The sequence below is a fragment of the Fusarium keratoplasticum genome, chromosome 1 (genome assembly GCF_025433545.1).
Source record: "Fusarium keratoplasticum isolate Fu6.1 chromosome 1, whole genome shotgun sequence".
In the NCBI taxonomy this organism is placed as follows: domain Eukaryota; kingdom Fungi; phylum Ascomycota; class Sordariomycetes; order Hypocreales; family Nectriaceae; genus Fusarium; species Fusarium keratoplasticum.
In genome coordinates, this window is record NC_070529.1 from 886,299 (window position 1) to 913,327 (window position 27,029).

A 27,029-nucleotide genomic window follows, 5' to 3' on the forward strand; every position below is an offset into this window, starting at 1 on the left:
CCCTGCCTCGACTTGTCCAGTCATCTCCCCTCGTCACCTACCTTACCTATTATCCTTCAGCTCCAGCCTCTCTCGTCACTGTTGCACTCACGCACAAACGACGCTCAAGATACCTACCACACAGACGCTGTAACTGACACCGAGACTCACGTATTCCAGCCGCAAATTCCGTCGTCTCATCCCCCCTTACCAAGCAAGACCTGGTAGACAACTCCTGTCGCTTTTACTCACTCGCTCCCTCATCAGCTCCCCTCTCGGACGCCAAGGGCAGCTCGAGGGCGTCCAAGCCGAAACATGTAAGCCCTCTCTGCCCCCCCTGTTGCTGCCTACATCAGAGCCAGCCCAAGCCTAACGCCCCCCCCCCCTCGAGGACCTGCTCTAAACTGCACGGTTCTTGCTGGACAATGGCAACTTGGTGATCGTGGTGAGACCCGGATTGTTCAAGACAACTCACACTCGCCCCCAGGAAGTTCGGCAAGCAGATCCAGAAGCGTCAGCTTGAGGTGCCCGAGTATGCGGCTAGCTTCGTCAACTACAAAGCCCTGAAGAAGGTATGTCCATGTCGTTCCCGCCCCCCGTTGGTTCAGTTCAGGTCCCCCCGTTCCCGTTCCCGCTACCGAAATCCCCGGCTCCCGTCTCCGCTGTCATCTCCCTTTCATGGTGCTTGGTCCACTATATCACTTTTCTTCCACAGACATGTCCAACCTCCCTGTTCCAAGTTTCTCAGGTCCTCGATTCCCCAGCCCAATTGTCTGTACCCCCCTCTCTGAATCCGTGCCCGTAACCCTTGCCCTTGCCCTGTTTACCTGCCCTTCTCGGCGCAGCTTCTCCGATCCTCTGCTTGTTCTAGCTGCAGATCGCGATTACCTGTAGCAGGAGGCATCACGCAGTGTGACGGGGGCTGCCAAAAGCAAACCTCCTTGCTTCTCCATTCGTTCTGCAGCCCAAGGGCACGTTTCTTCGCCCGCTGCCCGCACGCGACCCCACGACCCTTGGGACGCCTGCCACTAACACGGTGCCATGTAGCTCATCAAGAAGCTGTCCGCAACCCCGACCCTCACCTCCCAGAATGATGCCCTCCGCTCGGCTACCCCCGTCGACTCCCAGGCCGCTCTCCAGGCCAACAAGGCGACCTTTTTCTTCCAGCTGGTAAGGATCCTCCCCGGTGCTTTGTCTCCGCCATGAACATCCCTCCGTGGTTGCTAAACGATGAGCAGGAACGGGAACTCGACAAAGTCAATGCCTTCTACCTACAGAAGGAAGCCGAGGTTCGTCGACACGACTATCAGCCTCGTTCAGCACGTTCATCTGACGCGTTGTAGCTCAAAATCCGCCTCAAGACTCTACTAGACAAGAAAAAGGTGCTCCAGTCGCGGCAAGGCATCTCCCGCCGTTCCGCAAAGTTCACTACTCTCGAGGAGGGCTTCCAGCAGTTTGCTACCGACCTGAACAAGCTTCAACAGTTCGTCGAAATCAACGGCACCGCCTTCTCCAAGATCCTCAAGAAGTGGGACAAGACATCAAAATCCAAAACCAAGGAGCTCTACCTCTCGCGAGCCGTAGAGGTCCAACCGTTTTTCAATGCCACCGTCATAAGTGAGCTATCTGACCAGGCCACCACGAGCTTGCAAGAGCTCGGCGCCTGGTCAGATGGAATCCAGGTCAATTTCCAGACCAACCATGTTGTGACTTCGCAGCACTTCGTGGGCACAGACGAAGGGGATGCAGACACGCTGCTTTTGGACACTGTCATCGCAGGGAACCACGAATCTCTCCGGGACTTGCTCATGAGGATGAGATCTGCTAATGAAACCAATGAAGGCGACAGTTCGCTTATGGAGAGGATAACGCGGACCTTTTTGGCAGCCATTTCAGAAGCGCCCCAGGAGTCTCTGCGAATTCTTCTCGATACAGGCCTTGTCGACCTCCACTCGTACGACGACATCAATGAGCGGAATTGCCTGCACCAGGCTGCTATCTATGGGAAGCAGTATGTGCTGGAATGGGGCCTCTCAGTCAATGTCGCCGTGGACAGGACAGATGTCTATGGGCGAGTTCCCCTGCATTATGCCAGTCTTCATGGAAGATTGGAGATGCTCAAGTTTCTATTGGACGGTATGCTAAATACTAGCCCCTATCTTGTAGGTTTCGTGGCTGACAACCATGTAGCAAATCAAAGCACGATTGACCTGACGGACCACGACAACTTTACTCCCTTGATCCACTCCATTATTCACGGCCACCTCGAATGTATCGAACTCCTCCTCGCTAGATCCGCACGTATCGACCCTGTCGGAGACTCGGATCACGTCCCCCTGAATTTGGCATGCGAACATGGCTCGGTGGCGGTTGTTGAGCTTCTCCTCAAGCACGGTGCCAAGATCTTGCCAGACGCCGAGGGTCTGTATCCCCAGCATCTAGTGGCAAGGGCGGGTCAGACATCAGAGCTTCTGTTGCTCCTGAAGCAATTCGGTGCAGATTTGGATCAAGTTGATAAGCTCTATGGATGGACACCCCTTGTGCATTCCGCGAGCGAGGGAAATGTCGACTGTCTTCAGGCATTGCTCAAGGTTGGGGTCGACGCAAGCATTGTGGACGAAAAGGACCTTCCAGCCATGTACTATGCTGCTTGGGAAGGGCATCTGGCCTGTATGAAGCTCCTAACACCCTTCAACACGCGGCCGCGAGCAAGCCCTTTCATGGTGCAACCTGCTTTGGGTCCTCTGGAAACAAGCAGCGCCCCCTTGCCCATGTCCCTGGACCCGGATGCGATCCCCGAACTCGAACTTCCTCCTCCGATTATTCCCCTCAGGAGATATGGCCACAACTTCCTTGATACCAAGACGGTTGTTCAGATCACGTTTGGGGACCTGGACGAACAACCTCTTATGTTCTTCCAGGACGGCAAGTATCCTGCTGCTCGGCTTACTATTTCCTCCAAGGTCTCAGATCTCATTCCCAAGAACATTATTCTACCCTTTCAAGAAGATACCCGCATTGTTTCTTTCCAGGTGGACAACTTGGATTCTTTCAGTCTGGACATTGACGTCTTCCCTACGTACGGTGCTAAGGTCATCGCGAAGACGGTTGCACTATCCAGCATTTTCAAAGGCCTGCAGGGCACTTCGACGTGCTGCCTGCCTCTTTTCGATCCTAGGCTTCGTGCTATTGGTCAGATCTGCTTCAACGTTCAGGTCATCAAGCCGTTCCAAGGAAAGCCCCTGGAGATCACCGATTTTGAGACGTATTGGAAGGCTACGAGCCAATTCAATCAACCAACGAGCGCCATTGTTACAGGATCGAGCCTATCCGGCGACTATGTGAGAATCTTTGTTCAGTACACCAGTGATGGTGTCCCAGTCCTCTGGCCTCGATGGACCATAGCTTGTGGCGGACTTGATATTCCTGTCTGCCGGTTGACCCTGGAGCAATTCACGTCTATGACAGCGCGAAGCAACAGCCGTGCAGACCTACCCAGCTTGGCGAGTAAGACATCGGAAAGCATTGCGGAGGTTTACCACATTCTTGCTACGGCTGGTATCACGCTTCAAGAGGCACTCACACTCCTGAATCCTGGTATGCACATCAATCTTCAGGTCTTGTATCCGACACCAGAGGAGGAAAAGGCCTTCTCTATGGGCCCTGCGTTGGACGTCAACGTGTTTGTGGACTCGATTCTCAACATTGTGTTTGACCATGCCCGGGCACAACGTGCTCAGGCCCCTGATGTGGTGCGGTCTATCGTGTTCAGCAGCTACAACCCTCGACTATGCACAGCACTGAACTGGAAACAACCAAATTTCCCCGTCTTCCTGTGTAACGACCTGGGACGGGAAGAAACGACGGGAGCCAACGGCACGGCCCTCACCAGTGGTCGGCGAAGTGCATCTATCAAGGAGGTTGTGAGGATTGCACAGAGCAACAACTTTATGGGTTTGATCTGTTATTCTCGACTGTTGGTATGTTGAAAACCTGTACCCTTTGAAACTAGATGGTGGCTAACTTGTAGTAGGACATGGTGCCGGCGCTTGTGGATGCCATCAAGTCTCATGGACTAGCGCTGGTGATGGACAAGTCTTCAGACTCCCCCGACGCGAGCCCCATGACGGACCCTTTCCCGCGGCCACCCAAGGGTGTTGATGGCGTTTTGAAAAGCCATGGGATTTTGCGATTCAACGATTCGATAGACATGTAGTAGATGGGTCATAATGAGACATGCCTACACGATAAACATTAGGACGAGAGAGGATAGAAGGGAGCAACATGAAAGAAATGCATTTGATAGAATCATTAGAGGCGTTGCGTGAGGTGTTGCTGGGTAGCCAAACTCGCGCAGCTATTAATCAGTTCCTGCAGCTATTCCAACTTGTGACCAGGGTCCGTATAAAGGACAAATTATCAAGCTCCCTTGTACTCATACTTGAGCGCCGACAGTTCCTTTTCAGGGTCGACGCCGCTCATGACTATCTTTGCCAGCAAAACTACACCATACACTACAAGCGGCAGGTAGCCCATTCCGGGCCACACAGCCTCACTTTTTACTCTGCCTACGGCCCAGGCCATCAAAATCAAAATGAAACCCAGGCCAAGGTTCAGGTAGGGCAGATACATCTCGAGAGGGGACTTTCTCTCAACGTAGCTGAAAGAACTCCTCCTCTGTCGAGGTCTTCCTCTGGGGATGTACTCGACTTCATCGTCCTCGTCGTCTTCATCATCTGCTATTCCCGACGACTCGCCACGTGTTGACAAGGATGGTGGGCGGGTGGGACGCGGGGTCTTGGGACGCGCCCACTTGTCGAGGAAAGCAATCCCCGACGTCGCGGGTGGCTGGTGATGTAGAAGGTATGCCGTCGAGAAGAGAGATGTGAGGCTGAGAAGCGCGAGGAGCGCCGTCCGCGGGTTGATGAGGGCCGGGAGGTAGGGTATGGTAGCGAGTAGAGGTAGAGCGAGGAGGAGGCGACGGAACTGGGCGTTTCGGGCGGCATTTTCTTCTACGAGACGTTCTATGAGGTCTTCCTGCTCTGGCGACGCTGTTAGTTATTGCCGTGATGTAGCGGGAGGGGGTGGTATACCTTGCTCGTCGAGGGCTTCAGGCTGCGAGTCGTTGGAGTCTTCTTCTGGATAGTGGAATGTGCGCCTCAGACGGGCGGTTGCGCCCCCTGAACTAGACATGATGATGTCTTCTTCGACTTGAAAAGATGTCAATTTTCCATCAAGATGAAAAAGAGAGGAATAGAGGACGATGATGGTCAAGGTACGTAGTGGATGTAACAAAGCTGTCGTCACATGCGCAGGGGTTCACGAGGTCAGAGTCGCTGAGGCTCAGCCTTATGACGCCACACGAGGCGACGCAACGGCGGCGGGCTCTCCCCCACTATCCCATCGGCATCCGGCAGTAAAATTTCCCCGAACCCCAAATGTGAGCCTGCCCTCACCTGATGTATATACAACCTCCATCACCAACAATCACAGCCAACAATGTCGCAGCAAATAGTGCTCACCCGGCTCGTCCGGCGTAGGCTCGTCGCGGCCCTCGAGGCTAGGCCGTCGGCTTTGAGGCCTGCGCAGAGGAGGTGGATGACGAGGGCGCCCAAGCCTGGTGATGGGCCATTGATGTCGAGACGGGCGGATCGAGAGCTTCCAGGTACGACGACGACTCTTCCCGCACTCGGACGAGGCCAATGCGGTCAAGGCGACATCTAGCTGATATGTACTGTCCAGACATCACCGAAGTGAGCTTCCGTTGGCGCCGCACGCTCCCCATCTTCATCGTCATCGTGGCCACCTGCTCCGTCGCCATCTTCAACTACCAAAAGATGTCGTCGCCCGTAGTGTCTTCGACGCTGTACGCCCTGCGCACGTCGCCCGAGGCCCGCGCCCTGCTGGGCGACGAGGTCTACTTCAAGCACCAGATCCCCTGGATCCACGGCGAGATGAACCAGCTGCACGGCCGCATCGACATTTGGTTCTCGGTCCGCGGCACAAAGGGCGTCGGTGTCATGCGCTTCGCGAGCAACAGGCCCACCAGCAAGGGCTTCTTCAATACCACCGAGTGGAGCCTTACTATGGAGGATGGCACGAGGCTTGATCTGCTGGATAACGGTGATCCTTTCAAGGGGTTGTTGGGTGGTGCTGCGGAAGAATTGCCGGCGTTGGAGGAGGATGCTCCCACGAGAGGCTTCCGCAAGCAGGTCGAGTACAAGTGAGGAACGACAGGAGGAGAAGACGACATGGATGTGAAAAAAAAAAACATGATAACCCTCGGACTCCGGTTGTAGTTGAATCTGTACAGTAGTGGTAGATGGTGTGTGTGTATAATACAAAAAGCCCGCTATGATCTCCTCCTTTTTGCCCCCATAAGGTCCCCCTTCATACAAATCCCATCATCATACATGACATTAGGCCTCGAGCTGCGCCGCCTCTCTCTGCTCCTTGAGCACCAGGTGCTTCTCCCTCGCGGCCTGGAGCTTCTCGGCGTGATCCGGGTTCCTTTCTAGCAGAGTCGCGAGGGCGGCCTCACGATGCGGCTGCGGGGGCGCCTTGCGCTTCTTGGAGTCCTGGAGCCGGACGACGCGGCCCTTGGGACCGGCGATGGGCCCGCTGACCAGCACGACGCCCAGCTCGTTGTCCACCATCATGACCTTGAGGTTCTGCACCGTGACGAACTCGTTGCCCATGCGGCCGGGCATCTTCTTCCCGGGAAGGACTCTGCTACCGCTGCCCTGCGAGGGACCCGTGGTACCGATGGTGCGGTGGTTCTTGGAGTTTCCGTGCGACGCCTCTTGACCCGAGAAGCCGTGGCGCTTCATACCACCGGCGAAGCCCATGCCCCTCGAGCGGGACTTGACGTCGACGTACTGGCCCTTCTTGAACCAGTCCGGGAGGATCTGGACGCCGACGGGCAGCAGGCCAGACTGATCGCGGACCATGAACTCTGCGAGGTCGGCCTTGGGGGCGATACCCTTGGCTTCGTAGTATCCCAGCAAGGGGCTAGTGACGTTGCGGCCGTCTCGAGAGCCAGAGCCAATCTGCACAGCCCAGTAACCATTCTTCTCACGGGTCTTGTTGGCGATGACCTGCACCTGATCGAGCTGCAGAACAGTGCACGGCACGCGGACCTTTCCAACAAAGACGCTCGTCATGCCCTTCTTGATAGCCAGCACACCCGTGCGGAGAGGCGTCGTGTTCTCTCGGCGCTTGAGGGCAGCAGCAGGACCGGTGGTGAGAGCGGGGAGACCGGACGAGGGCTGGTTGAAGCGCTTGTGCTTGTTGCGAGGGGGAGCCGTCGACCATCCGTTCTTGACGCCGCGGGTCGCCGTGAGGGGGAGGAGGAGGGGGCGGGTTGCCGCCGCGGCGCAGGGCCGGGGGAGGGCGAGTCGGATCGGTAGACGGGGAGGCATAGCTGGGAGATCAATTGGGCCGTCCAGAGGTGGAATTGACGGTGGTGTTCTGGACGTTGGACGTTGGTGGTGAAAGTTTTTGGGAGGTTGAGATGGAGCTTTTGCAAAAGCCGGAGAATTCCCGGCTAGAGGGAACTGAGATCAACCACCATGAGACGAGTGAGAATAGACGGCAGGATTTAACGAAATGGTTTCTTTTGATGAAATGCTTATTTTCTCTTTATTTTGATTGATTCATCTTCTGGAATACTCGTGTTCTACTTGATCCCATTGACTCTGCTTCATCTACGCTCCAGGTCCCCTCCCCCCAATCCCACTCCCCATCTGATTCACACTCGTCCCTTTGATCTTGTGATCCCCAGGCTGCGCCGCGGCCTCATAAATAATATTAGCCGGCGCCCGTCCAAGCTGCGTCCACTCGCCCTTGAACCCAATGTACGAGACCCTCGTGACGTCCTCGTCTCCGTCGCCAAAGTTGTCGGGGAAGAAGAGCACCAGACGCTGGACCTTGCCGAACAGCGCCCGGCGAACGGGGACTTCCTGGAGTTCGCCCGTCTGGGAGAGCTCGAGGGTCTGCACGGGGTCGAGCTCTTCGGCGGCGGCAAAGTCGATGTCGTCGCGGTTGATGAAGAGGTGTAGGGTCTTGGGGGCTGAGGCAGAGGGGGAAGTGCGGATGAGGATGGAGTGAAGCTTGATCTGAGAAGTGAATCTGACATTTATCAGTACATGTATCAATGTTGTAGTGGATGAGAGAAACTCACGGCACCGTCATGAGGAGCTGCTCATCCACATCGCTCGCCAGCTCAGGTTCCACGCTGAGCCTCTCCTGCCACGTCTTCTTGACGACAGCCTGCCCGACGTCCCGCTGCGCCTCGTTGAGCGTCACAATGTGGTCAAAGTTGATCTGGCTGTACAGAGAGTGCTGCACGGCGGGAGTGATGTCGTCTGAGTGGTCGTGCTCATGGTCATGGTCGTGACCACCGTGGCCGACGTGCTCGTCGTGGCAGTGAGACATTTTTATGAGCTGCTGCTCTTGATGGTGAAAGGTGACTCTGAATATATCGCTTTTATGTGCTTTGTGGGAAGCAAGTGATGGATGGGTTGAGTCGAGTTGTTGATGTTGGTTGTAAGTCAGGTACATATGGAACTGGAATCCACAAATGACGTTTTTAGCAGGCTGCCGTCTGTAAGCGCCCTACATTCATCATGAACAAAGACACTGCAAACTTGGCATCAACAACACTAATGTGGCAAATTCCTGACATTCCAGATACAAGCAATATATTCATCTTCACATCAAGCATCTCATATGTCCATGTCCTATCAGATCCTTTCCTGGGTATAAATCCAATGTCGTCTCATCTAAATCCACTCTTCCTCTTGCCCTTCTTCACCTTCTTCCGATCTCCAAACACACCCGACACCGGCTGGCTCATGGTAAACGCAGGTCCCAGGAGTCCCTGGCTCTGTGAAGATTCAGGTACCCGCTGCTGGCTCGACATGATCTGTACCGGCTGTGCTGGTAGGGCTGGGAGCGATGTACCCTCCTCTGCTGGCGGGCGAACCTGTGATGAGCCCTGTGTTGCCCTTTGGGAACTTCCGCCCTGTCTCATAAATGCTGGTAGTTTATACTTTTCAGCATGGGCCTTGCGTTTGGTCTCTATCCTCTGCAATCGCTGTCTCGCATCGTCAAACTTCTTGTCGCTTGCAACAGCAACGCTGGAAACATAGTCTTCTGTACCAACACCGCGCTCGGTGGGCCAGTAAGGCAAGACGGTCGATTGCTTGGCAGACGCCATCTTGTCCAGCCGTAATGATGGCGCAAGTAGCTGTAGTCGTCGGATCGCTGCGTCGTTGGTCTCGTTTGGCGTTGTGCTGATGGGCGATGAAGGAATTCCGGGATCCGACGACTGCGATGCCTTGATAGGTATCGAGCTTGACCGTATTTGTGTATCATGAACCCCCCCTTCGTCAATCTCACGACTTCCAGAACCCAGAAGAGGAGTGTCCTGGACCATGACACCGGCCGTAGCTAGGAACATGTCCTTGGCCAGGTCTGCGATCCAACCTCGCCTGGTCTCCTCATCCTCATTTGGCAACCTGCCCTCCAGCTGATCAAGCCAGAGACCCACGTAGGTCTGATTGAGATGTGACAGGCTGATTAATTCCCTGACCCATTCTTTCGAGGTCTGTCTTCCGAGTTGAGTAACGACAGCCTGGCCATCATCTTCTAGGAACAAGTCCAACATGTTGATCTGTGCCGTACCGTCGTCGGTTTCCAACTGCAGCTGATCAAGGCCTTGACCGATTTCTTTCCTACAAGGGAGTTAGTTACGTCCTTTTGGACTTAAAAAGAGAACTTACCAAGTCCTGAGTGAAAGTCTCCCTTCAGCTGTACCCTCTGCGATGTGTTCCTGAATAGCTGAGAGCAAGGCAGGAGGTATATCATGAGAACTCGTGGAAACAGCCATCAGGTTATCCAGGAGGGCTCGGCAGAGAAAGTCAAGCTTCAGATGAACTGGTCCAAAAACCGAAGATTCCCTTATGTTTATGGAATCAAGTTCGCTTCTGTGGGAATGAGGTTGCACGAGCTGCGCCAGCTCAGTGTCAGCTAGGCTGTCAGGAAGCACAAACACCTCACCCATGTGTCGAAGGAATCGATTTCGCTTCTTCCTCCATCGTTTCGCTTGAGCCGTCTTGGACCGTTTTATCCGACCGGTTGGTAGTACGATCTGCATATCACGGTCCTTGGCTGAAGCACAAATGCAATATCGCACTCCGAGATCCTTGTTAAGAATGGTTCCCTGGTAAAACTGAACACCAGCATTGAGATACTCGAATCCAGTTCCAGTTGCAGATGCTCCGTTTCGCGTGAGCTTGGCGGGGCGGATCTCGAGCGACTGGATATCGCTCTGCGCAGCCGTGTTCTCATGAGGCACAGTCAAGACCTGGCGATGCCATTGTGGAAGGTCTTTGTCCTTTGAATGTCCAAACCAGTAGGTGTGGAGCTGTCTATGGATAGGAGAAAAGGTAAACACCATAGCGGAATCTTGATTCTCCTCCGAGGCTCGGCACGTGGTTATCCTGAGTCCTTCTCCGTTGAGCAGATGGGGAGAAGTGGCTAGGATAGTGGGCTTTGACGGCTCGTCCTCTTCTCTGTTGGGTGCGAACAAGTCGATCCAAAACAAGTTTTGCATCGTCAATACGAAAATGTGGTTCTGGTTAACTGGGCTGATGCGAACATCAAGAATTGAATCAGGCTTTCCTTTCAAAGGAGTCAAGATTGGTAGCCGAGGGAGAGCCATGTTTGACGCCATGTCAATCACTTCATATTTCTCTCGGTTCCAGAGCAGCAGATGACTTGACCGGCTGGCAAATCCGTTGGCATCGTCATCATCGCCTTGTGTTGCGTCCTCCCAAAAGCTGTCTACCTTGGCGGTACCAACAAACAAGATGCCATGCTTCTCAGCCGAGGACTCTGTCGTGGAGGGTAACTCGTTTAGTAGACCTTCTGAAATGTGACCACATTTCTGCAGTGCAAGTCGCGTGTTCTTGTTTCCGATAACGTCCCACACACTCCAGTATCCGCACTCATCAATGATGGCCATCTGTGGATGCTGACCTTTCGAATTGGGGTTGAAAGTGACATCCACCTGTGCGTTGCTGCCGGTCTTCTTATGAGACAGCGTTACGATAGGATTTGGGTCGATCCGCGATAGTCGTTGTTGCTGGGCATCGAGGTCTGCGGTGGGCGGCTGGGCGACCGGGACTTTGTGATACTCTGGCTGAAGGATTGTGGTGGATGTCTGCTTTTGCACAATGACCCAGCGTACAGCGTCGTATCGGGTGAGGCTGGTTGCAAACTTGACTTGTGAGATTGGCAGACCATCACTGGCCCAGATTGCCTCTTCATCCGGGTCTTCAGGGTCGATGACGGACAAGTGCAGGGCCGTGTCCTTGTTATGGTCCCATTGCCATTTCGACTCGTCAATACGTGCTAGCCTGAGAAGTTCGCCAGACTCGCCGGTGACCGCAGCTAGCATCAGGGCCCCCTTGACTCTTGAACTGTCGGCGACATTTGTCATCTGGCCGATGGAAAGCAAAGGGCGGTCGACTGCTTCGCCTTCGACTTTAGAATAGCGATTCATGTTCTCTTCCAAGAGCTCCTGCAGGGCTGAGTTTCCCACGAAGGCTTCAGGATGCGACTGGAGAAGCCATCGTCTCTGGGTCCGGCGTTCCTGCCAGAGATTCGACGAGACTTCGGGAGCTGATGACTTTGACGGCGGATATAGCTCCGCTGAAGATCCAATGACTCTGAAGTGCGGCGCTGAAGGTATGTGGTCAGCATGGCATGAGGCGCAAAACAGGGTAAAAACTCACCTTCAGAAGTTACGCGGCTGGTGTGAAGAGAACCGAGTTGAGACGTCGCATTCTCAGGAGAAATATAAGTCAGACGTCCTACGTGACCGTGGATTAGGTCCGTGAGTCGCCTGGCCTCAGCCATTTGGCCCTAGTATCGATGTCCAATGTAATAAGAGTTTGGCCGATATTCCTTTCTTCATCGCGAGATGAGCTAGCGCAGGTGCAAGAGAGTCTCGAGCGGGAGCATGAGAAGATAATAGTGAGAGACTTAGGCCGGCATCCTAAGCGAGCTGGATGAATGCGGTGACGGTGTAAGGGCGGTAACTATACAGGCTACGACGAATGAGCGTTATCCAAGAGTTGGACAAGGAGAGTTGCTTTACTCTGCGCGTTGCGACGTGAATTGAAGCTTTCAGGCCCCACGTGGCGGTGCGAACTGCATGCGCCACACCTATATGGGGTCGGCCGAGCAACGCCCTCATCCAAGTGTAAATATACTCCGAGGGGTCCTTGTCGCATCCACCACAATCACCAGCACCCACCACGAAACAAGATCGTGAAGCGAGACTACAGCTTGACCACATTGTTTAACTACACCGCGCATATACCGAATCGCAATGGCTACCGATTTCCAGTCATCACTTTCCGCAAGCCTCAGCCGCCAGAGCATGGCGCCTGTTGGCCCCTCGGTCGCAGACACCCTGCCAAACATCAACTTTGGCTTCGACGACCTGCGCGACCGCATGGCCAAGTTCACTGCCAGGTTCGACGCATTTATCGAGCAGGGCCGCAAGCGAGTCTTGGAGGAGCGCAACCAGTTCCGCATGAATGTCGCTGAACTTCAGGGTACGAGAACTCGATCTAGAGGTTTCTTTCACCTGCTAACTGCTGCTTTCTAGAGGACCAACGTATGAAGAAGCGAGATATCGAAATTATTCAGGTCAAGACATCCACACACCAGCAAACCGTCGAGAAGGAGGAAGCCGAGACCCGCGAGATGGAGGCAGCAATCAACTCCCTCGCCGCCCAGCGCGACAACCATCTGGCGACCCGCGATAGCCTCAAGGCCGAGATTGCGCAGACCCAGGCCGAGATCGATGCCCGCCTCGCAGCGCAGCGGGCCCACGCGCAGCAGCAGCAGGCGCAGTCCCGCTTCAACGTGCCCGAGCTCGACTTTTGGATCACCAACCTGTGCCTCAAGATCGAGGGCGCGGGGCACGACGACCGACTCAAGTTTGTGTACACGCACATTGATGAGAAGGATTGGGAGAGAGAGGCTTGGTTTGAGCTGGTGACTAGCTCGCGGGACTATGATGTCAAGCACTGCCGGCCAAAGGTCGAGAGGGAGAAGGTGGAGAAGGTGCTCGACAGAGTGAATGAGTCGAGGGAGTTGGTAACTCTGCTCAAGGGGATGAGGGAGTTGTTTGCGGAAGCGATGAAGTCCTAGATGTGTTGAAGTTGTAATGATGTATTATGTGTTATGGATATAATGTTGCGTATACCAAGTTATTCGTTCTTTGACTGAAGAAATTCGACTACTTGTTATTGAATTCAGCCGATAATAGAGCTGTTCAACCAGTTTCTAGGAATCTTGACTGACTCTTTGAATCATCAACCCTCTATCAAGAGATTCACCGGACGCTATTTTAAGACATGATAGCCAACACATCCGGTTTTTGTACGCAAACAGTATATTAGCCCTCGATTAAAGTGATGGGATATTTTAGGAGCCTTTGTATCTCTGCCATATTTTTCGCTCCCTGCTTAGAGACAGAGTTGTTCTTGCGCATTACAAAGTCACCAAATCGCGTCGCGTCTCCCCCACATCGGCCATCACACCTCCACTTCCCATCCATCTCCCAACTCTCCATCTAAAACCACATCAAACCCGCCCAACATGCCTGAGCCAGACAAGCACGCTGCCGCGCAGCAAGCCGTGGATATCCTCCACGAGATCTCCACCATTCTCGTACGTCTATTGTTCAGCCTGGACGCGCTGATGAGGCCTGACCATGCTGACCTATGCCCAACCCTAGAACTGCCATCTTGATCGCCGCACCTTGTCTATCTGCATCTCTATGATTGAGCGCGGTGTGAATCCGGAGGCTCTCGCGGTATGTTTCACTCCATGGCTCTCCCATTCTCATCGCAGTCAACGAGTTGTGCTGATAGGCGTTTAGCAAGTCATCAAGGAGCTCCGGCAAGAGGCCCAACAGGTTGAACAGCCCATGTCAGCGTCAACCCGAAGACGCTAAGACTAGAGCAATGCATTTACGATGATTGGATTTGGAAACTGGGTCATGGGATTGTTTACTATTCGGACTGGGCGTTTGGCGGAGTAACCGCGTCTCACTTGATACACATGAATCAACACGATGGACGAGTATGACCTCTTGTATCCAAAACAACCATGCCATTTGGGCCTGCTGCGTCCCATTGACTACACCGTAGAACTACTGACGACTATCAAACGCCTCTCGAGATGCAGTGTACCGTAATAACACAAAGTTGAGCAACCGTAGGCTGGTATCCCCTTGAAGCCAATGCGACCCATCCAAACGCCTTGCAAAAAGAGTCCAATTCCAACCTCGTTTCAGTTTCGAACATGAGCTCAGAGACATGTTATCAAATATTCGTCCCTCATCTGTGCCCAATTAGAACAATTTCGTTAGCATCATCATCGTCGTCGTCTTCCTCGTCTTCTGCCTCGGACAACGCATCATCACTGAGATCATCTAGCTCAGAGTCGTCGTCGCTCGATTCATCGTTGCGGTTTCGGCTCCTCCACAGACCGAGGATATCATCTTCGGATTCTTCGTCAGGAGGTAGATGAGCCCCAATGGAATCGAATCCCATGTTGACAGGCGATACAGATCGTGCGACCCTGTCTGGGGCACGAAACTGCGCCTCGACACCATGAGATGAGTGCCTACGCCTGTTTGATACCGCAATAGCACCTCGACTTCCACTAATAGAAGTCGAGGCATCTCGACCATTTTCTCTTGGCTCTGTCGAAGCCTCCCCTTCTTCATTCATCGAGGGCTGTGCTGGCAAGCGCTCGCCTCCTACAATATTCAACTCCACCGTGTTGTATGATCGACAGATGGAGCATTTTAGTCCCAGCCAGTGATATCGAACTGTGCTCTTGCCTGAGCAATCGTTACATAGAATGACTGCGGTGGTGTCGCGGAACTCGGGGGGCATAGGCTGGCTCTGAATTGCCACATCCAGATTCCGGAACTGGCTCTCCATATTCGTGAGACTCTTGTTGCAGATTGGACACTTGTAAGACACTTTCATGTGTTGTTCGTAACATTTCTTGTGGATGCTGTGGCCGCAGTGCATAAACACAACGGGCCGGGGAGAGGTGAAGAGATACTCGCCACAGATGGGACAGTCACAGTCTGTCGACCTCTCGATACACTTGTGCGAGCTCTCGATCGATGTAGAGATGCATGCACGACAGGTCTATGCCGTTAGCGGGTGACCGTCTCATGAGACACATTCGCCTTACCTTGCAGTGAAAAAAGTCCTTGCCCAGACCCATGCCGCGTCGACAGATGCCACAGTCGCTGCAATGGTAGATGGGCTTGCTTTGGCGGTTCTCCCATAGCTTGCAGATATTGCAGTAATAGTGAGCGGATATCTCGCCGCAGTTGATGCACATGTCGGAAGCCTTCTGAGGGGTTGTGCAGATCATGCAGAGCATATTCCTGGTCTCGGAACGGATGAGGTTGTGGTCCTCATTCGCATCATGACAGAAGCGACAGGTGTACCACTTCTTGCATGTGAAGCACTGCATCTTGACGTTCCGCTCATAGTGCTGACATCCAAGGGGCTGTTCCGTCTCTGGTACCACCTCGAGTGGTTCCACAGGTGTTTCACTGCCGTGACGCTTTGGAGGCTTCACAGGCACAAATGATGGTTTCTTGTCCTCCTCAGTCAAGACGAAAGACTCTTCCTCAGCCTGGTGCTGCCAAAACTTTAATGGTCGAGATGCCGGCGACGAGGGAGACTGTGCAAGAGCATGTTCCAGACCGTCGCCACTCTCCAAGGGCTTCTTCGCATGCAAGACGTTTCTGGAGGCATTGTAGCCTTCTAGCAGAGCATCGTGGATCTGCCGCGCCTTTTCAGGCGGGGAGATATCCTTGGCGTTGATCGCATGTATCCGGGACCGCAGCTCGCGCATGCCATCGTCTTCTGGAATCCGGCGAGAGCTGAGCGGACTCAGCGCAATGCCAATGTGATCGCGAGGGGGAGACCCTTCAGCCATGATCGGAACGGGTTCGATCTCTTCGACTCTGGTCTCTAGGGTCGAGACGCTGAGGGGTCGTGTGAGGGGAGACTCTGGGGCGGGCCTGGACTCCGGTTCAGGAGCAGCAGATGTCGGATTATCGGTAGGAACAGGGCTATCGACGTGGCCAGAGTCGCTCACTGCGTCGGTGTGATCTGCCGAATCACCTCCATCTCCAGCAAAGGTAGATCGCGAGATTTCAGAGAATCGACGTGCCTGGCGCAGGACGGGGTTAATGAGGAACTCGGAGACGAGGGAGGACATTTGGGCCTAGTCGGAGGCGGGCGACTTAAACAGCGGGCGATCCAAGGAAAGGGTATGGCGCGAGGTCGGGATGTCGAATAGGCGTGCGCCGCGGCCTTGGAAAGGAGGGGGAGAGGAGGGAATGACGATGGAGAAGATGGATCTAACGAGGTCAAAGAAGGGTAATAACAGAGTCACAGGCGAGTAAAAAAGACTTGGGATGGACGCCTCAAAACAGCGGAATGACGAGAGACCAGGGAGCCCGGCGAGGTATAGTACAGGACAGGACTACGGCCTCCAAGCCGGGAGGCGGATGCAGCAAAGTGAGTGGATGACATAAGGCAATGGAAGCGGCTGCTCACGAGTGACATGCACCATGTATGGACCATGCAGACGGCGGTGGAGGTTTCCGGCGGCGGAGCTGCCCCGTTTCCAGCATGTGACTGCAGTTCAGTTCCATTCAACAAACCGCTTTTGACAGAGATTGCTCCGTCCGAGAGTTGACCGAGAGGATCCCGTTCCCCACAGGCGAACCATTGTCAGCCCTCAGCTGGCCACTTTTCGACTAGCCCTGCTGCCGCATGCTGCTTACGGCCGCCGTTCAACCCGGCATTGGGGTTGCTGCTGCTTGTTTGTTGACTCCGATAGCGGGTACTGGACGGGTTGAACCGTGTCTTGGATCAGACGAGGGCCCGGATATACAGCTCAACAGCGCAGGAATAGTCACTGACAAGGTGGATTATAGAGGTGTGACTAATAACGCGTAAACGTGTTCGGATATTCAAGTCACAAATAAGGTTGTCGGCCTAGGACTCACTGATCCACGGTCACACCGTTGGTCATGGGTTTCTTCCTCAATGGAACCGGATATACATGTACATCTGGTCTTGCACCGGCAGAACAAACACTTGTCTTGCCCACAATGATCTGTCTGGGCTCAAAACCTGCCGTGTACAGCTTAATTATTTTAACAAAGGCCTCGACCTGGGGTGTCTCAGCCAAGGTCAAGCTGGGCATTTGAGGTCATGACCAAGGCCAGTCGAGGATGACGGGTGCAGCCGACGATGAAGGCAAGCCACGCAAAGGCTTTGGATCGCTTTCATATAGTCTGCATATGAATAAAAAGACGTCATTGTGCCTGGAATGTCTCAGAACATTGCATCCAAGGTTGGCGTTTTGATTCTGGGGAAGGAAAGCGTGTTTCGGCCGAGTCGGAGCCAGACAACAGCAGTTAAACAAGCTCTTGCTGAGCAGAAGAGGAGACCAGTTCTTAGTGCAGTACAACTGAATCATCTTGCAAAGTCAAATTACTTCTAGGGGAAATACTATCAGTTTGCCCTGCTGGTAGAGATGAAGACTTCGAAATAGTGTGTGTCTTCGCGGAAGTATTCTTCGAATGAGAGTGAGGAGAGCACAGGCCTTCGATCTAACCGGTCGATCAGGCACGGAACCCAAAACACAGCATGGAAACAGTAGACTGTGAATCGTAGCAGGAACGAACAACCCCAGCTGCAAGCAAAAAGGAACCATCAATTGATACAGCGTCGAAGAAGTCAAAAAGAATGATCACGCTGGGGATCGAACCCAGAATCTTCTGATTCGTAGTCAGACGCCTTGCCATTGGGCCACGCGACCTTGGTGATTGGATGCTAATTCTGTCGTCGCGACGCGTACTTCTTCCCTCGACGAGTCCATTCCAGCCAACCGTCCACCCACACCACCCACAGACGACCCCTGCCGCCGATTTTCCCCTAAAACATCTCCACTGCGACGCCGCTATCGACAGGAACCTGGAGGGCTGAGGCGGCTGAAGTGGGGTGCTCGACTGTTCCGGAGCTGGCGCCACGGGGGAAGTGCTCTGTTAGCGTGACAGGCCTGGTAGAGCATAGGTGGCATTTCAGGGGACGTCGCATATTCTTAGAACGGGCACTTGAATTCTTTCTCGACTTTCGACCTTGCTCGGTCTTGGGACTTGACTTTCTTCTTCAACCCTTTCTTCTCTTCTTTAGCCTGTTCATTTTTAACAGGCCTTTGCCATTCAGGTCCCTCGGTTGTGGATTCTTGCATTGACGACGACCCGTTGTTTCGTTGTTGAAGCTGGTGTCCTCCCTTTGAGTCTTGACAGCTCGTCCGGTCTTTTTCTCTCCCCCAGAGCTCGGCTGCTTCGTATTTTCAGCCCAGCCAGCTTACCCCCTTTCGCTTCGCCCATCCGCTCTTCCTCGTCAGAAACCATCGAGACCTTGACTACGAACCGGTACTCGCACGATTGAATAAATCATGGCTGCCGATAAGGCTGCCGCCGCCTCGGGCGCTGACCTGGGCGATGGTCTGAGGCAGCGTAACGTCGCTGCGTCGCAACCTGGCCTCAAGCCCCCGACTCCTCAGCCCGAGGATAACAAGAAGCTCGCCAAGAAGGTCAGCTATCGAGCACGAGATGCCTCTAGCTTGACCTGTACTGACTGCTTCTGTAGGAGCCCTCTTTCCTCCAAATTCTCGACGAGTGGGAGTTCATCATTGCCCCGCTGATCTTCACGGCCGTTGCTATCTTTACTCGACTATACAAGATTGGTATTAGCAACATTGTCACCTGGGATGAGGCTCAGTACGTTCTTGGTCTTTGAACATCATGATAACCTTTACTAATCGTAGCTTTGCAGCTTTGGCAAGTTCGGAAGCTACTATATCAAGCATGAGTACTACTTCGATGTTCACCCTCCTCTGGGCAAGATGCTCGTTGGTCTCTCCGGAGTTCTTGCTGGATACAACGGTTCTTTCGAGTTCAAGTCTGGCGAGAAATACCCCGAGGAAGTCAACTACACTGTCATGCGTATCTTCAATGCCGCCTTTGGTATTATCTGCATCCCCCTGGCCTACTTCACCGCGCGAGAGCTCCAGCTTCGCAGACCTGCCGTCTGGCTTGTGACTCTCATGGTCCTCTGCGAGAACTCGTACACCACCATCAGCCGCTTTATCCTCCTCGACTCGATGCTGCTGTGCGGCACTGTGGCCACCGTCTTCTGCTGGGCCAAGTTCCACAACCAGCGCCACAACAGCTTCGAGCCTGAGTGGTTCTTCTGGCTGTTTGCAACTGGTATCAGCATTGGCTGCGTGTGCAGTGTCAAGCTTGTTGGTCTCTTCGTTACTGCCCTCGTTGGTCTTTACACCATTGAGGATCTCTGGCGCAAGTTTGGTGACACCAAGATGCCTGTGGTAGGTACAATTGCATCATGTGGAATACCCTAGAAGCTAACATGACCTAGACTGTCCTCGGTGCTCACGTCCTTACCCGTGTCGTCGGTCTCATCGTCATCCCCTTCCTGATCTACCTCATCTCCTTCGCTCTCCACTTCGCCATCCTTGACCGCAGCGGCCCTGGTGATGCCCAGATGAGCTCCCTCTTCCAGGCCAACCTCAAGGGTACCCAAGTCGGCAAGGACAGCCCTCTCGAGATTGCGATTGGTTCCCGTGCGACTATCAAGAACATGGGATACGGCGGTGGTCTTCTTCACTCTCACGTCCAGACCTACCCCGAGGGTTCCAAGCAGCAGCAGGTTACTTGCTACCACCACAAGGACACCAACAACGACTGGTTCTTCTACCCCAACCGCCGAGATGATGACTACAACCCCGAGGCTGATCTCCGTTTCATTGGTGACGGCTCCGTCATTCGCCTTATTCACGCCCAGACTGGCCGCAACCTGCACTCTCACGACATTGCTGCCCCCATCACTCGAGGCCACAAGGAGGTTTCTTCTTACGGTAACCTGACTGTTGGTGACGACAAGGATCATTGGAAGGTTGAGGTTGTCCGGGATGCTGCTTCTCGCGACCGCAGCAGGATCAGGACTCTTACCACTGCTTTCCGTCTCAAGCACGAGGTTCTTGGCTGCTACCTTCGAGCTGGCAACGTCAACCTCCCTCAGTGGGGTTTCAAGCAGATTGAGGTTACCTGCACCAAGGAGAACAACCCCCGCGACACCTACACTCACTGGAACGTTGAGGCCCACTGGAATGACAAGCGTGAGTTTATCTGAAAAAAGCTGATCGATTGCCATGATACTGACGTTACCTAGTTCCCCCTGCCGAGGCTGGCGTCTACAGATCTCCCTTCTTCCACGACTTTGTCCACCTGAACGTTGCCATGATGACCTCCAACAACGCCCTGGTCCCCGACCCTGACAAGCAGGATGACCTTGCCTCCAAGTGGTGGCAGTGGCCTATCCTCCATGTCGGTCTCCGCATGTGCGGTTGGGCTGACGACATCGTCAAGTACTTCCTCCTCGGTAATCCTCTCGTCTACTGGGGTTCTACCGCCTCTCTCGGTGTCGCTGGTCTGGTCGTTGTTTGGTACATCCTTCGATGGCAGCGTGGCTTCAACGATCTCAACCAGGACGAGATCGACCACATCCACTACTCGGCTCTGTACCCCCTGGCCGGCTGGTTCCTCCACTATCTTCCCTTTGTTATTATGGCCCGTGTCACCTATGTGCACCACTACTATCCGGCTCTCTACTTTGCCATTCTCACCTTTGGCTTCCTGGTCGACTGGTTTGTGCGAAACCGCAACAACACCCTCAAGACCATCGTCTACGGCCTCCTGTACACCGTCATCATCGGCCTCTACATCTACTTCCTCCCCATCTGCTGGGGTATGACCGGCAACCACCGGCAGTACAAGTACATGAAGTGGTTCGACAACTGGCGAGTTACCGACTAAGGAGGTACCCGACTCTCTGCCGAGTTGAACAACCCCCTTTTTCACGATTACATGTTGTAATCTAGACGAGCCGTCCCTTGTAACACCACTTGAGGCGTGTTTGTGTGTATTATTCGACTTTCGAATACTGAGGATATAGAAGGACATGGGGATCTTTACGGAAAAGATGGTTCACATGGTTGGTTGGGAAAGCGAGTATGGGGAAAAGAACGAGGAGGAGTGATCATCAGAAACAAAACCAGACAGTCATGAGATTTGCTCTGCGTCATTAATGCAATATGAGAAACTTCAATTTTTTTTCCTTGGTAGAGTCTTGAGCAGCCTGTTATGGCCGACAGTGTATTATGCATTACTTGTGTGTTTGTGTGTGTACAATCCATCATGGGAGCTTCAATTCATACATTTGTTGGATGATGACAACGTTTGCTGGCTGTTTGGGTATCATGATGCTCGCGTGCCTGTAGACCTCTCCTCCTCTTTTTGCCCTGTTTTTCCGCTACAGTTTGATTAACAGCAACCCCCTCCGGTCGACTTGGCGGCGTCACCCGTCAGCTTCACCTGTCGATTCCCTCCGGCGGCCGGCCCCTTGACGCCAGATCTCCTGTCGTTGAGATCGTACTTGCCGGCCTGTATGTTGTTGTATATCCTCTCGGCCACGCGCATAAAGGCCTTTTCGACGTTGGCGCCGCTCTTTGCGCTCGTCTCGACGTACTCCATGACGCCGTTCCGCTTGGCCCATTCCTCGGCCTCCTCGCGCGTCACCTCGCGGCGGTTGTCGTCCTGCTGCGTGAGGTCGGCCTTGTTGCCGACGAGTATAACCACAATGTCGGGCTCGGCGATCTGCCGGAGGTCGTTGAGCCAGTCGGTGACGTGCTGGAAGGTCTGTTTGCGGGACAGGTCGAAGACGAGCAGGGCACCGCTCGCACCGCGGAAGTAGGACCGCGTGACAGACTTGTAGGTCTCTTGGCCGGCCGTATCCCAAAGGCTCAGCTTCATGTGCTTCTGAGGGGTGGCGGAGTCGTCCCGGGGAGGTTCAGGCAGGCCATCGGCGGACTCGGCGGGAGCGTCGGGGTCTGTGACGGCGGAGGAGGAGGGTTTCGAGTGGGGAGGTCCGACGGGGACGATGCGGGAGCCGAATTCAACGCCGATGGTGACGTCGTGATGGGGGGAGAAGCGGCCTTCGCAGAGGCGGATGGTCAGACTGGACTTGCCGCATCCCGAGTCGCCGATGCAGACGAGCTTGGCGATGTAGTCCCACGGTGTGGCCGACATGGGAAGGACGAGAGTTAGGGGTGAGAGAAGGAGATAGAGAAAGGGGTTGGAGCAGAGGGAGAAGTTGTTCCGTCTGGGAAGCTTCGCAATGGGGCGGCGGCAAGTTAAGTAGGAGGAGAGCACGTGCGAGCTGTCCTTTTGGTGGTGAAGCAAGGTCAAGGTCAAGGTCCAAGTGCAAGTTCAGATACTGCAGAAGAAGACTTTATTATGACGATGACGTGCCGCGAATCTGAGCCGTGAGCGACCAAGATAAGACAGTTTTAGGTGGCAGAAGTTTGGAATCGGGGGGGAAGCTTGAGGCGTGTACGGCGCAACGATGGTTCAAGATAGCGTCTCGGCAGAGTATAAATCCCCAACACGTAGCGGCCAGATAAAGAAGGAAGTGAATCTAAACGGTTAAAATAGCACAAAAAAGGTAAATGGTTAAACAACTGAGAATGTTAGAATTGGGGGCAAAGATGGTAATGTCAGATGCAGATGCAGAGACAGTAGGTATACAGGAGCGAGCGGTTGTGGTGAGGTCAGGTGTTGGGGGGAATGGAACGACTCGGTGTGGTCTTTTGAGTGTCTCGGTGTTTGGTGGGAGGAGCTGTCACGAGCCACTGAGACCGGGGCGATGACCAGTACAAGCTTCTTTCTCCTCTCCTGTGTACAACAGCAGCCAGGAGAAGCCTCCGTTGAACAAGTCCTAACTAAAAGAACTCCACTGCGGGATGGATTCCTCACCCCTTGGACGTGATTCAGGCGGCGGCATCAGCGGGAAAGTACATACAGAAACCCCGTGCCTGGAGGAGCCTCTCCGAATGGGGCCTAGGGGGTCCCTCCTAGGCGGTTTTACCGGTGACGCAACCCGGACGGGGATCGATGTGCAGCGATAACGGATCGACGGATTGCAGTGGGGGATTGGAAGTCAGTTGATGTCGTCTTGTTTGATGTTTGAGAGGTCGTTTGATCCAGAGTCTTTGATATAAAAGTCATCCGTTGTGGTTGTTTGATATCTGGATCAAGATGGGAGTCTCAAAGAAAGTCCATGTTTGAGGGACACGAGACCTGATCTATCAACTCTCAGGTGCCGAGATAGTATCGAACAGTGAGCAAAAGATGGATTGGAAATGATACAATAGCCAGTGGAAGACTGTTTCCCAGCCAGTCAACCTGCAAGCCACCCTCGCAGAAAAACAACAAACTCTTCGCTTGCCAGAATCAGAATAACATCAGATCCATGCATCGCAGACCCCGAGTGGACTTTGTCTGCTGGTCACGACGGATTGCGTGCATCTGCGTCAGGATTAGTACCTCACGTGCAAGTATCCTCAGCCATCCATTAGCGGCACCAAGAGGCAAGACACATGCCTCGCGATACATCCGTGTCGTGTGCCTTTTTCCGCATTCAATGGATGGACCCCAGCTGGCTGCCTGTGCCTTGTGGCGCCTGGGCCTCTGACCGCTCGCGCAGGTGCACCTACAAACCTTAGGTACCTCCAAGTACGGGCCTGTTTACAAGGGTTCACTGCCTGGCGATAGCGGATCTGCCTGCAATCGGTCAGCGACTCACACGCTGCGGAACCAGTGATAAGCCGGGGCGCCTCATCCATCTGCCATCTGCCGCCTCGCCTCATGACCTCTCTGTACTTTGTTAACCTTTGACATCCATCCCGTCTGCAAACTTGACTCTGCATCCATTTTTAACCTTTCATACCCTCTCGTCGGGCTTCTGTTTCCCCTCCGCGGCCATTTCTTTTTTTTACACTTGTTTACCCACCGACCGCAATCACATCTTTTGCGAATAGATAACCCGGTCAAACAGACTCGACGCTTACACCATCCGCTGCCTGCTCTCCCACCTCCGCTCACGCTACGTCACGTCGGAAATCCAGCCAGAGGCGAAAGTCGTCTCTGCGTGCTCACGCGCACGTGAGGTGGAAGGTGTGGAAAGGGCGCGATGTTTTCTGAGTGTGCGTTGAATGATTCATTTCTCCCTCTCACCGCAAGCACGCTGACTTGACCCTCCCAGATGCATCGAGGTTCCTGGCCCAGTCCCAGTCGAGGATATCCAACTTCGGACAGGCCGACAACGATACCCCTCCCAGACAGTCCGACTGGACATCGCGTCCCTCACGAAACCAGCGCGATACAGGCCGAGGGAACCCCAGCAGGTCTTTCTTGGGTCGGGGCTATGGGGGAAACCCGTATCAACAGACGGGCGGCGGCTCGCGATTCAGTCAGCTAGCCTTTGGGTCACGAATCTCGGCAGCTCAAGATGCCCCGCTATTTCACAGCACTTTGGACGAATTCCGGGAAGAGGACGATGAGGAAGAGAGGGATAGAGAGGCGGCTGATATGTTTGCCCTCCAGAGGTCAAGACGGGTCGCAGCTGCGAGCAAACTGGCCGATAGCGTCGAGTCAGATGCTCACAGCCGTGCGTCACTAGAGGATAGCATGAACCACGAGGACCATCCGTATCGGGACATGGGTATGCGACGCGGCATCCGAAGCAGCTGGAACGGGACGAGGAGTGCGCATCGCCCCGGCCTGGCACGGGATGCACTGTTGGAAGAGAATGAGGATGAACCTCGTTCAAGTACCGACGCAGACAGCGACCGCGGAACCGATGCGAAGGGCAAGATGGTGGACGTCGGTCTTGAGTCGCAGGATGATCCAGATGAGGATCCCCCAGCTTCGCTTTTGGGGGCTGAGACTCCACGAGAGAGCAGTCCTCCAGCTTTCCAACGATTTAAGGGCAGCGACACGGAGCGGACACCATTCATGGCACGCCGAGGATCGACAACCGAAACAGACATGAGCAACATGCGGCAGGATGAACCTCCAGAAGCGGAGCACGTACAGACGACGATGCAGTACTTTGAGGGCGAGATATTCCGACACGATCCTTTCTTCGCCTGGATCTTTCTTATCAGCATGGCAGCGATGTTATCGACTTTCTTTCTGGTATGGCTACACACGGCACCGCGGAAAATTCCCGTTGGAGACACCATCTACACGACTTTGCAAAAGTCATTTCACATGCTCGCGGTGGATACTGTAGTAGCCGTCCTTATTTCATTTGTATGGCTTGCGACTTTACGGTCTTTTGTGAGGGCGCTTGTCAGCGCCATCTTGGTCGCGGTGCCAGCCATTCTATTTTCCTTCTCCATCTACTCGTTCGTCTCATCATTCAAGGGCCGGACGCATGGAGCGAGCTTCCAGGATTCCGTCATGAGATGGGCTTCTGTGGTGCCTGCGGCCGCGTGCATCCTATGGATCTTTCTTGTGGTGCGAGGGCGACGGGCCATCCAGCAAGCGATCGAGATTCTGCAGTTCTCTAGCAGAATTCTAGCGCAGAACTCGGCGCTGCTGCTCGTTGGATTCGGATGTCTGGCGCTGATTGTCATCTGGACGTGGGCGTGGCTCGTCATGTTCACCAGAGTCTTCATGGGCGGTTACTTCTCCAAGTCACTGGTGAAGTTTGTGATCCGCCTCTCTAGCTGGTGGCTCGGAGCCGCCTTTATCTTCTTGTACATGTGGACCGTGTCGGTCATCAACGCTGTCCACCGTGCAACCACGGCGGCGACTGTGTCTCAATGGTACTTTCACAGGAACGCGGGGCCTCCCACGCCTTCGCGGGAGATTGTCTCGGCTGCGCTCAATCATGCGCTCACGACGATATTTGGCAGCATCTGCGAGTCGACTCTACTGTCGCTGCTAATCCGAGCGCCGTTGATCTTCCTCCCTAGAAGACTGGGGGCAGTGGTGGCCAACATAGCTTCGTTCTGGATCCCGACGCCTGTTGTTGCGCTCATGAATCCTCTAACTATAACTCATGCGGCCATTCACTCGCAAAACTTGGCTACTTCAGCTAGAGGACTAGACCAGATGGAGCTTGTATCTCCAGCGATTCCGACGACGACATTGACGCCGCGAGTTCTACGTCACCGGGCACAGCCTAACGGTCTCCTTCCGTATCGACTCGCCAAGCTGCTGCTGGTAGCGACACGCCTTATTATGGCGACGGGTCTTGGTTTTGCGGGATGGGTCATCACTGCCAAGCAGCTTCGAATCCAGATGCCAAACGGAGTGGGGATTCGCGGGTCCGCCTACGCCTATGTCGTGGGTCTGATGGCTAGTTTCATCGGTTACTCTGTCATGGGCGCGATGGAAGGCATCCTGAGCGGCATCGTGGACGCGGTGCTGATCTGCTACGGCAGCGAGAGGCGGATGGACAGAGGCCACGGACGGTTCTGCCTCGAAGCGGCATACCTGTTTGGAGAACGCCGAGGAGGGGAAGAGCGGGAGTATGCTTAGTGGGATTATCGCTTTTGTAAGTTGTTTCCAGCTGGCGCGCTTGGTTAGGTTACATGGGTTTTGGGGCGGGATAGATCCGCAACTTGGGACTGGAGATGTAGTGAGAGTGTTGAATCATACTTATGGGGTCTCTGACTCCGGTTTCTCTAAGGATGCCCGGTTCATGCTACCATTGGTTAAGCTGAGACTTGTCTCTTCACTTCGACTATGTCTTTGCCATAAAGCAGACGGGGCAAGAGTGTGATGACTTGTCCAATAACTCCAATCTCGAGGAGATAAGCTACCACCGCTTCCAAACAGTCATTCAACTCCCTGACTCAACTCGGCAAAAACTTCCCAATATCAATCATCCCTACAACTTTACTCCTCACGCATGATGCTATCATATCACAGCTGATTGGCCCTTTGCTCCTCGGCTGGTCATGCTGCGTCTCATCCT

The 27,029-nt window shown here is 54.1% G+C and overlaps 11 protein-coding genes across 11 annotated transcripts; 6 read left to right on the forward strand and 5 right to left on the reverse strand.

Moving 5' to 3' along the window:
• Positions 1–294: 294 nt before the first annotated feature.
• Positions 295–4,195, forward strand: NCS57_00027100 (Ankyrin repeat protein nuc-2; the record flags this gene model as incomplete). Its single annotated transcript, XM_053050358.1, has 7 exons — positions 295–296; positions 467–551; positions 1,027–1,149; positions 1,218–1,268; positions 1,323–2,115; positions 2,170–3,959; positions 4,013–4,195. Coding segments are annotated over 7 exons (3,027 nt in total).
• A 203-nt stretch (positions 4,196–4,398) lies between these two features.
• Positions 4,399–5,172, reverse strand: NCS57_00027200 (uncharacterized protein; the record flags this gene model as incomplete). The annotated part of the gene is made up of 2 exons (XM_053050359.1): positions 4,399–5,021; positions 5,073–5,172. 2 exons carry the CDS (start codon positions 5,170–5,172, stop codon positions 4,399–4,401), a joined length of 723 nt encoding a protein of 240 aa, XP_052918874.1.
• A 288-nt stretch (positions 5,173–5,460) lies between these two features.
• On the forward strand, positions 5,461–6,206 carry NCS57_00027300 (uncharacterized protein; the record flags this gene model as incomplete). The annotated part of the gene is made up of 2 exons (XM_053050360.1): positions 5,461–5,644; positions 5,722–6,206. Exons 1-2 carry the CDS (start codon positions 5,479–5,481, stop codon positions 6,204–6,206), a joined length of 651 nt encoding a protein of 216 aa, XP_052918875.1. The 5' UTR covers positions 5,461–5,478.
• Positions 6,207–6,398: 192 nt separating this feature from the next.
• Positions 6,399–8,499, reverse strand: NCS57_00027400 (PITH domain-containing protein; the record flags this gene model as incomplete). The annotated part of the gene is made up of 3 exons (XM_053050361.1): positions 8,162–8,499; positions 7,736–8,109; positions 6,399–7,402 (listed from the first exon to the last, which is right to left on the reverse strand). The coding sequence occupies exons 1-3, from the start codon at positions 8,413–8,415 to the stop codon at positions 6,399–6,401; spliced, it is 1,632 nt and encodes a 543-aa protein (XP_052918876.1). The 5' UTR covers positions 8,416–8,499.
• A 259-nt stretch (positions 8,500–8,758) lies between these two features.
• On the reverse strand, positions 8,759–11,904 carry NCS57_00027500 (uncharacterized protein; the record flags this gene model as incomplete). The annotated part of the gene is made up of 3 exons (XM_053050362.1): positions 8,759–9,716; positions 9,765–11,727; positions 11,781–11,904. The coding sequence occupies 3 exons, from the start codon at positions 11,902–11,904 to the stop codon at positions 8,759–8,761; spliced, it is 3,045 nt and encodes a 1,014-aa protein (XP_052918877.1).
• Positions 11,905–12,379: 475 nt separating this feature from the next.
• Positions 12,380–13,209, forward strand: NCS57_00027600 (Kinetochore protein SPC25; the record flags this gene model as incomplete). Its single annotated transcript, XM_053050363.1, has 2 exons — positions 12,380–12,608; positions 12,662–13,209. 2 exons carry the CDS (start codon positions 12,380–12,382, stop codon positions 13,207–13,209), a joined length of 777 nt encoding a protein of 258 aa, XP_052918878.1.
• A 450-nt stretch (positions 13,210–13,659) lies between these two features.
• NCS57_00027700 (Mitotic-spindle organizing protein 1) lies at positions 13,660–14,017 on the forward strand (the record flags this gene model as incomplete). The annotated part of the gene is made up of 3 exons (XM_053050364.1): positions 13,660–13,731; positions 13,799–13,876; positions 13,943–14,017. 3 exons carry the CDS (start codon positions 13,660–13,662, stop codon positions 14,015–14,017), a joined length of 225 nt encoding a protein of 74 aa, XP_052918879.1.
• A 385-nt stretch (positions 14,018–14,402) lies between these two features.
• On the reverse strand, positions 14,403–16,320 carry NCS57_00027800 (uncharacterized protein; the record flags this gene model as incomplete). The annotated part of the gene is made up of 2 exons (XM_053050365.1): positions 14,403–15,230; positions 15,277–16,320. The coding sequence occupies 2 exons, from the start codon at positions 16,318–16,320 to the stop codon at positions 14,403–14,405; spliced, it is 1,872 nt and encodes a 623-aa protein (XP_052918880.1).
• Positions 16,321–18,576: 2,256 nt separating this feature from the next.
• NCS57_00027900 (Dolichyl-phosphate-mannose--protein mannosyltransferase) lies at positions 18,577–21,016 on the forward strand (the record flags this gene model as incomplete). Its single annotated transcript, XM_053050366.1, has 5 exons — positions 18,577–18,714; positions 18,771–18,901; positions 18,957–19,509; positions 19,560–20,319; positions 20,373–21,016. 5 exons carry the CDS (start codon positions 18,577–18,579, stop codon positions 21,014–21,016), a joined length of 2,226 nt encoding a protein of 741 aa, XP_052918881.1.
• A 507-nt stretch (positions 21,017–21,523) lies between these two features.
• On the reverse strand, positions 21,524–22,288 carry NCS57_00028000 (uncharacterized protein; the record flags this gene model as incomplete). The annotated part of the gene is made up of 1 exon (XM_053050367.1): positions 21,524–22,288. The coding sequence occupies one exon, from the start codon at positions 22,286–22,288 to the stop codon at positions 21,524–21,526; it is 765 nt and encodes a 254-aa protein (XP_052918882.1).
• Positions 22,289–24,230: 1,942 nt separating this feature from the next.
• On the forward strand, positions 24,231–26,590 carry NCS57_00028100 (Protein PNS1; the record flags this gene model as incomplete). The annotated part of the gene is made up of 2 exons (XM_053050368.1): positions 24,231–24,243; positions 24,303–26,590. The coding sequence occupies 2 exons, from the start codon at positions 24,231–24,233 to the stop codon at positions 26,588–26,590; spliced, it is 2,301 nt and encodes a 766-aa protein (XP_052918883.1).
• Positions 26,591–27,029: the final 439 nt, after the last annotated feature.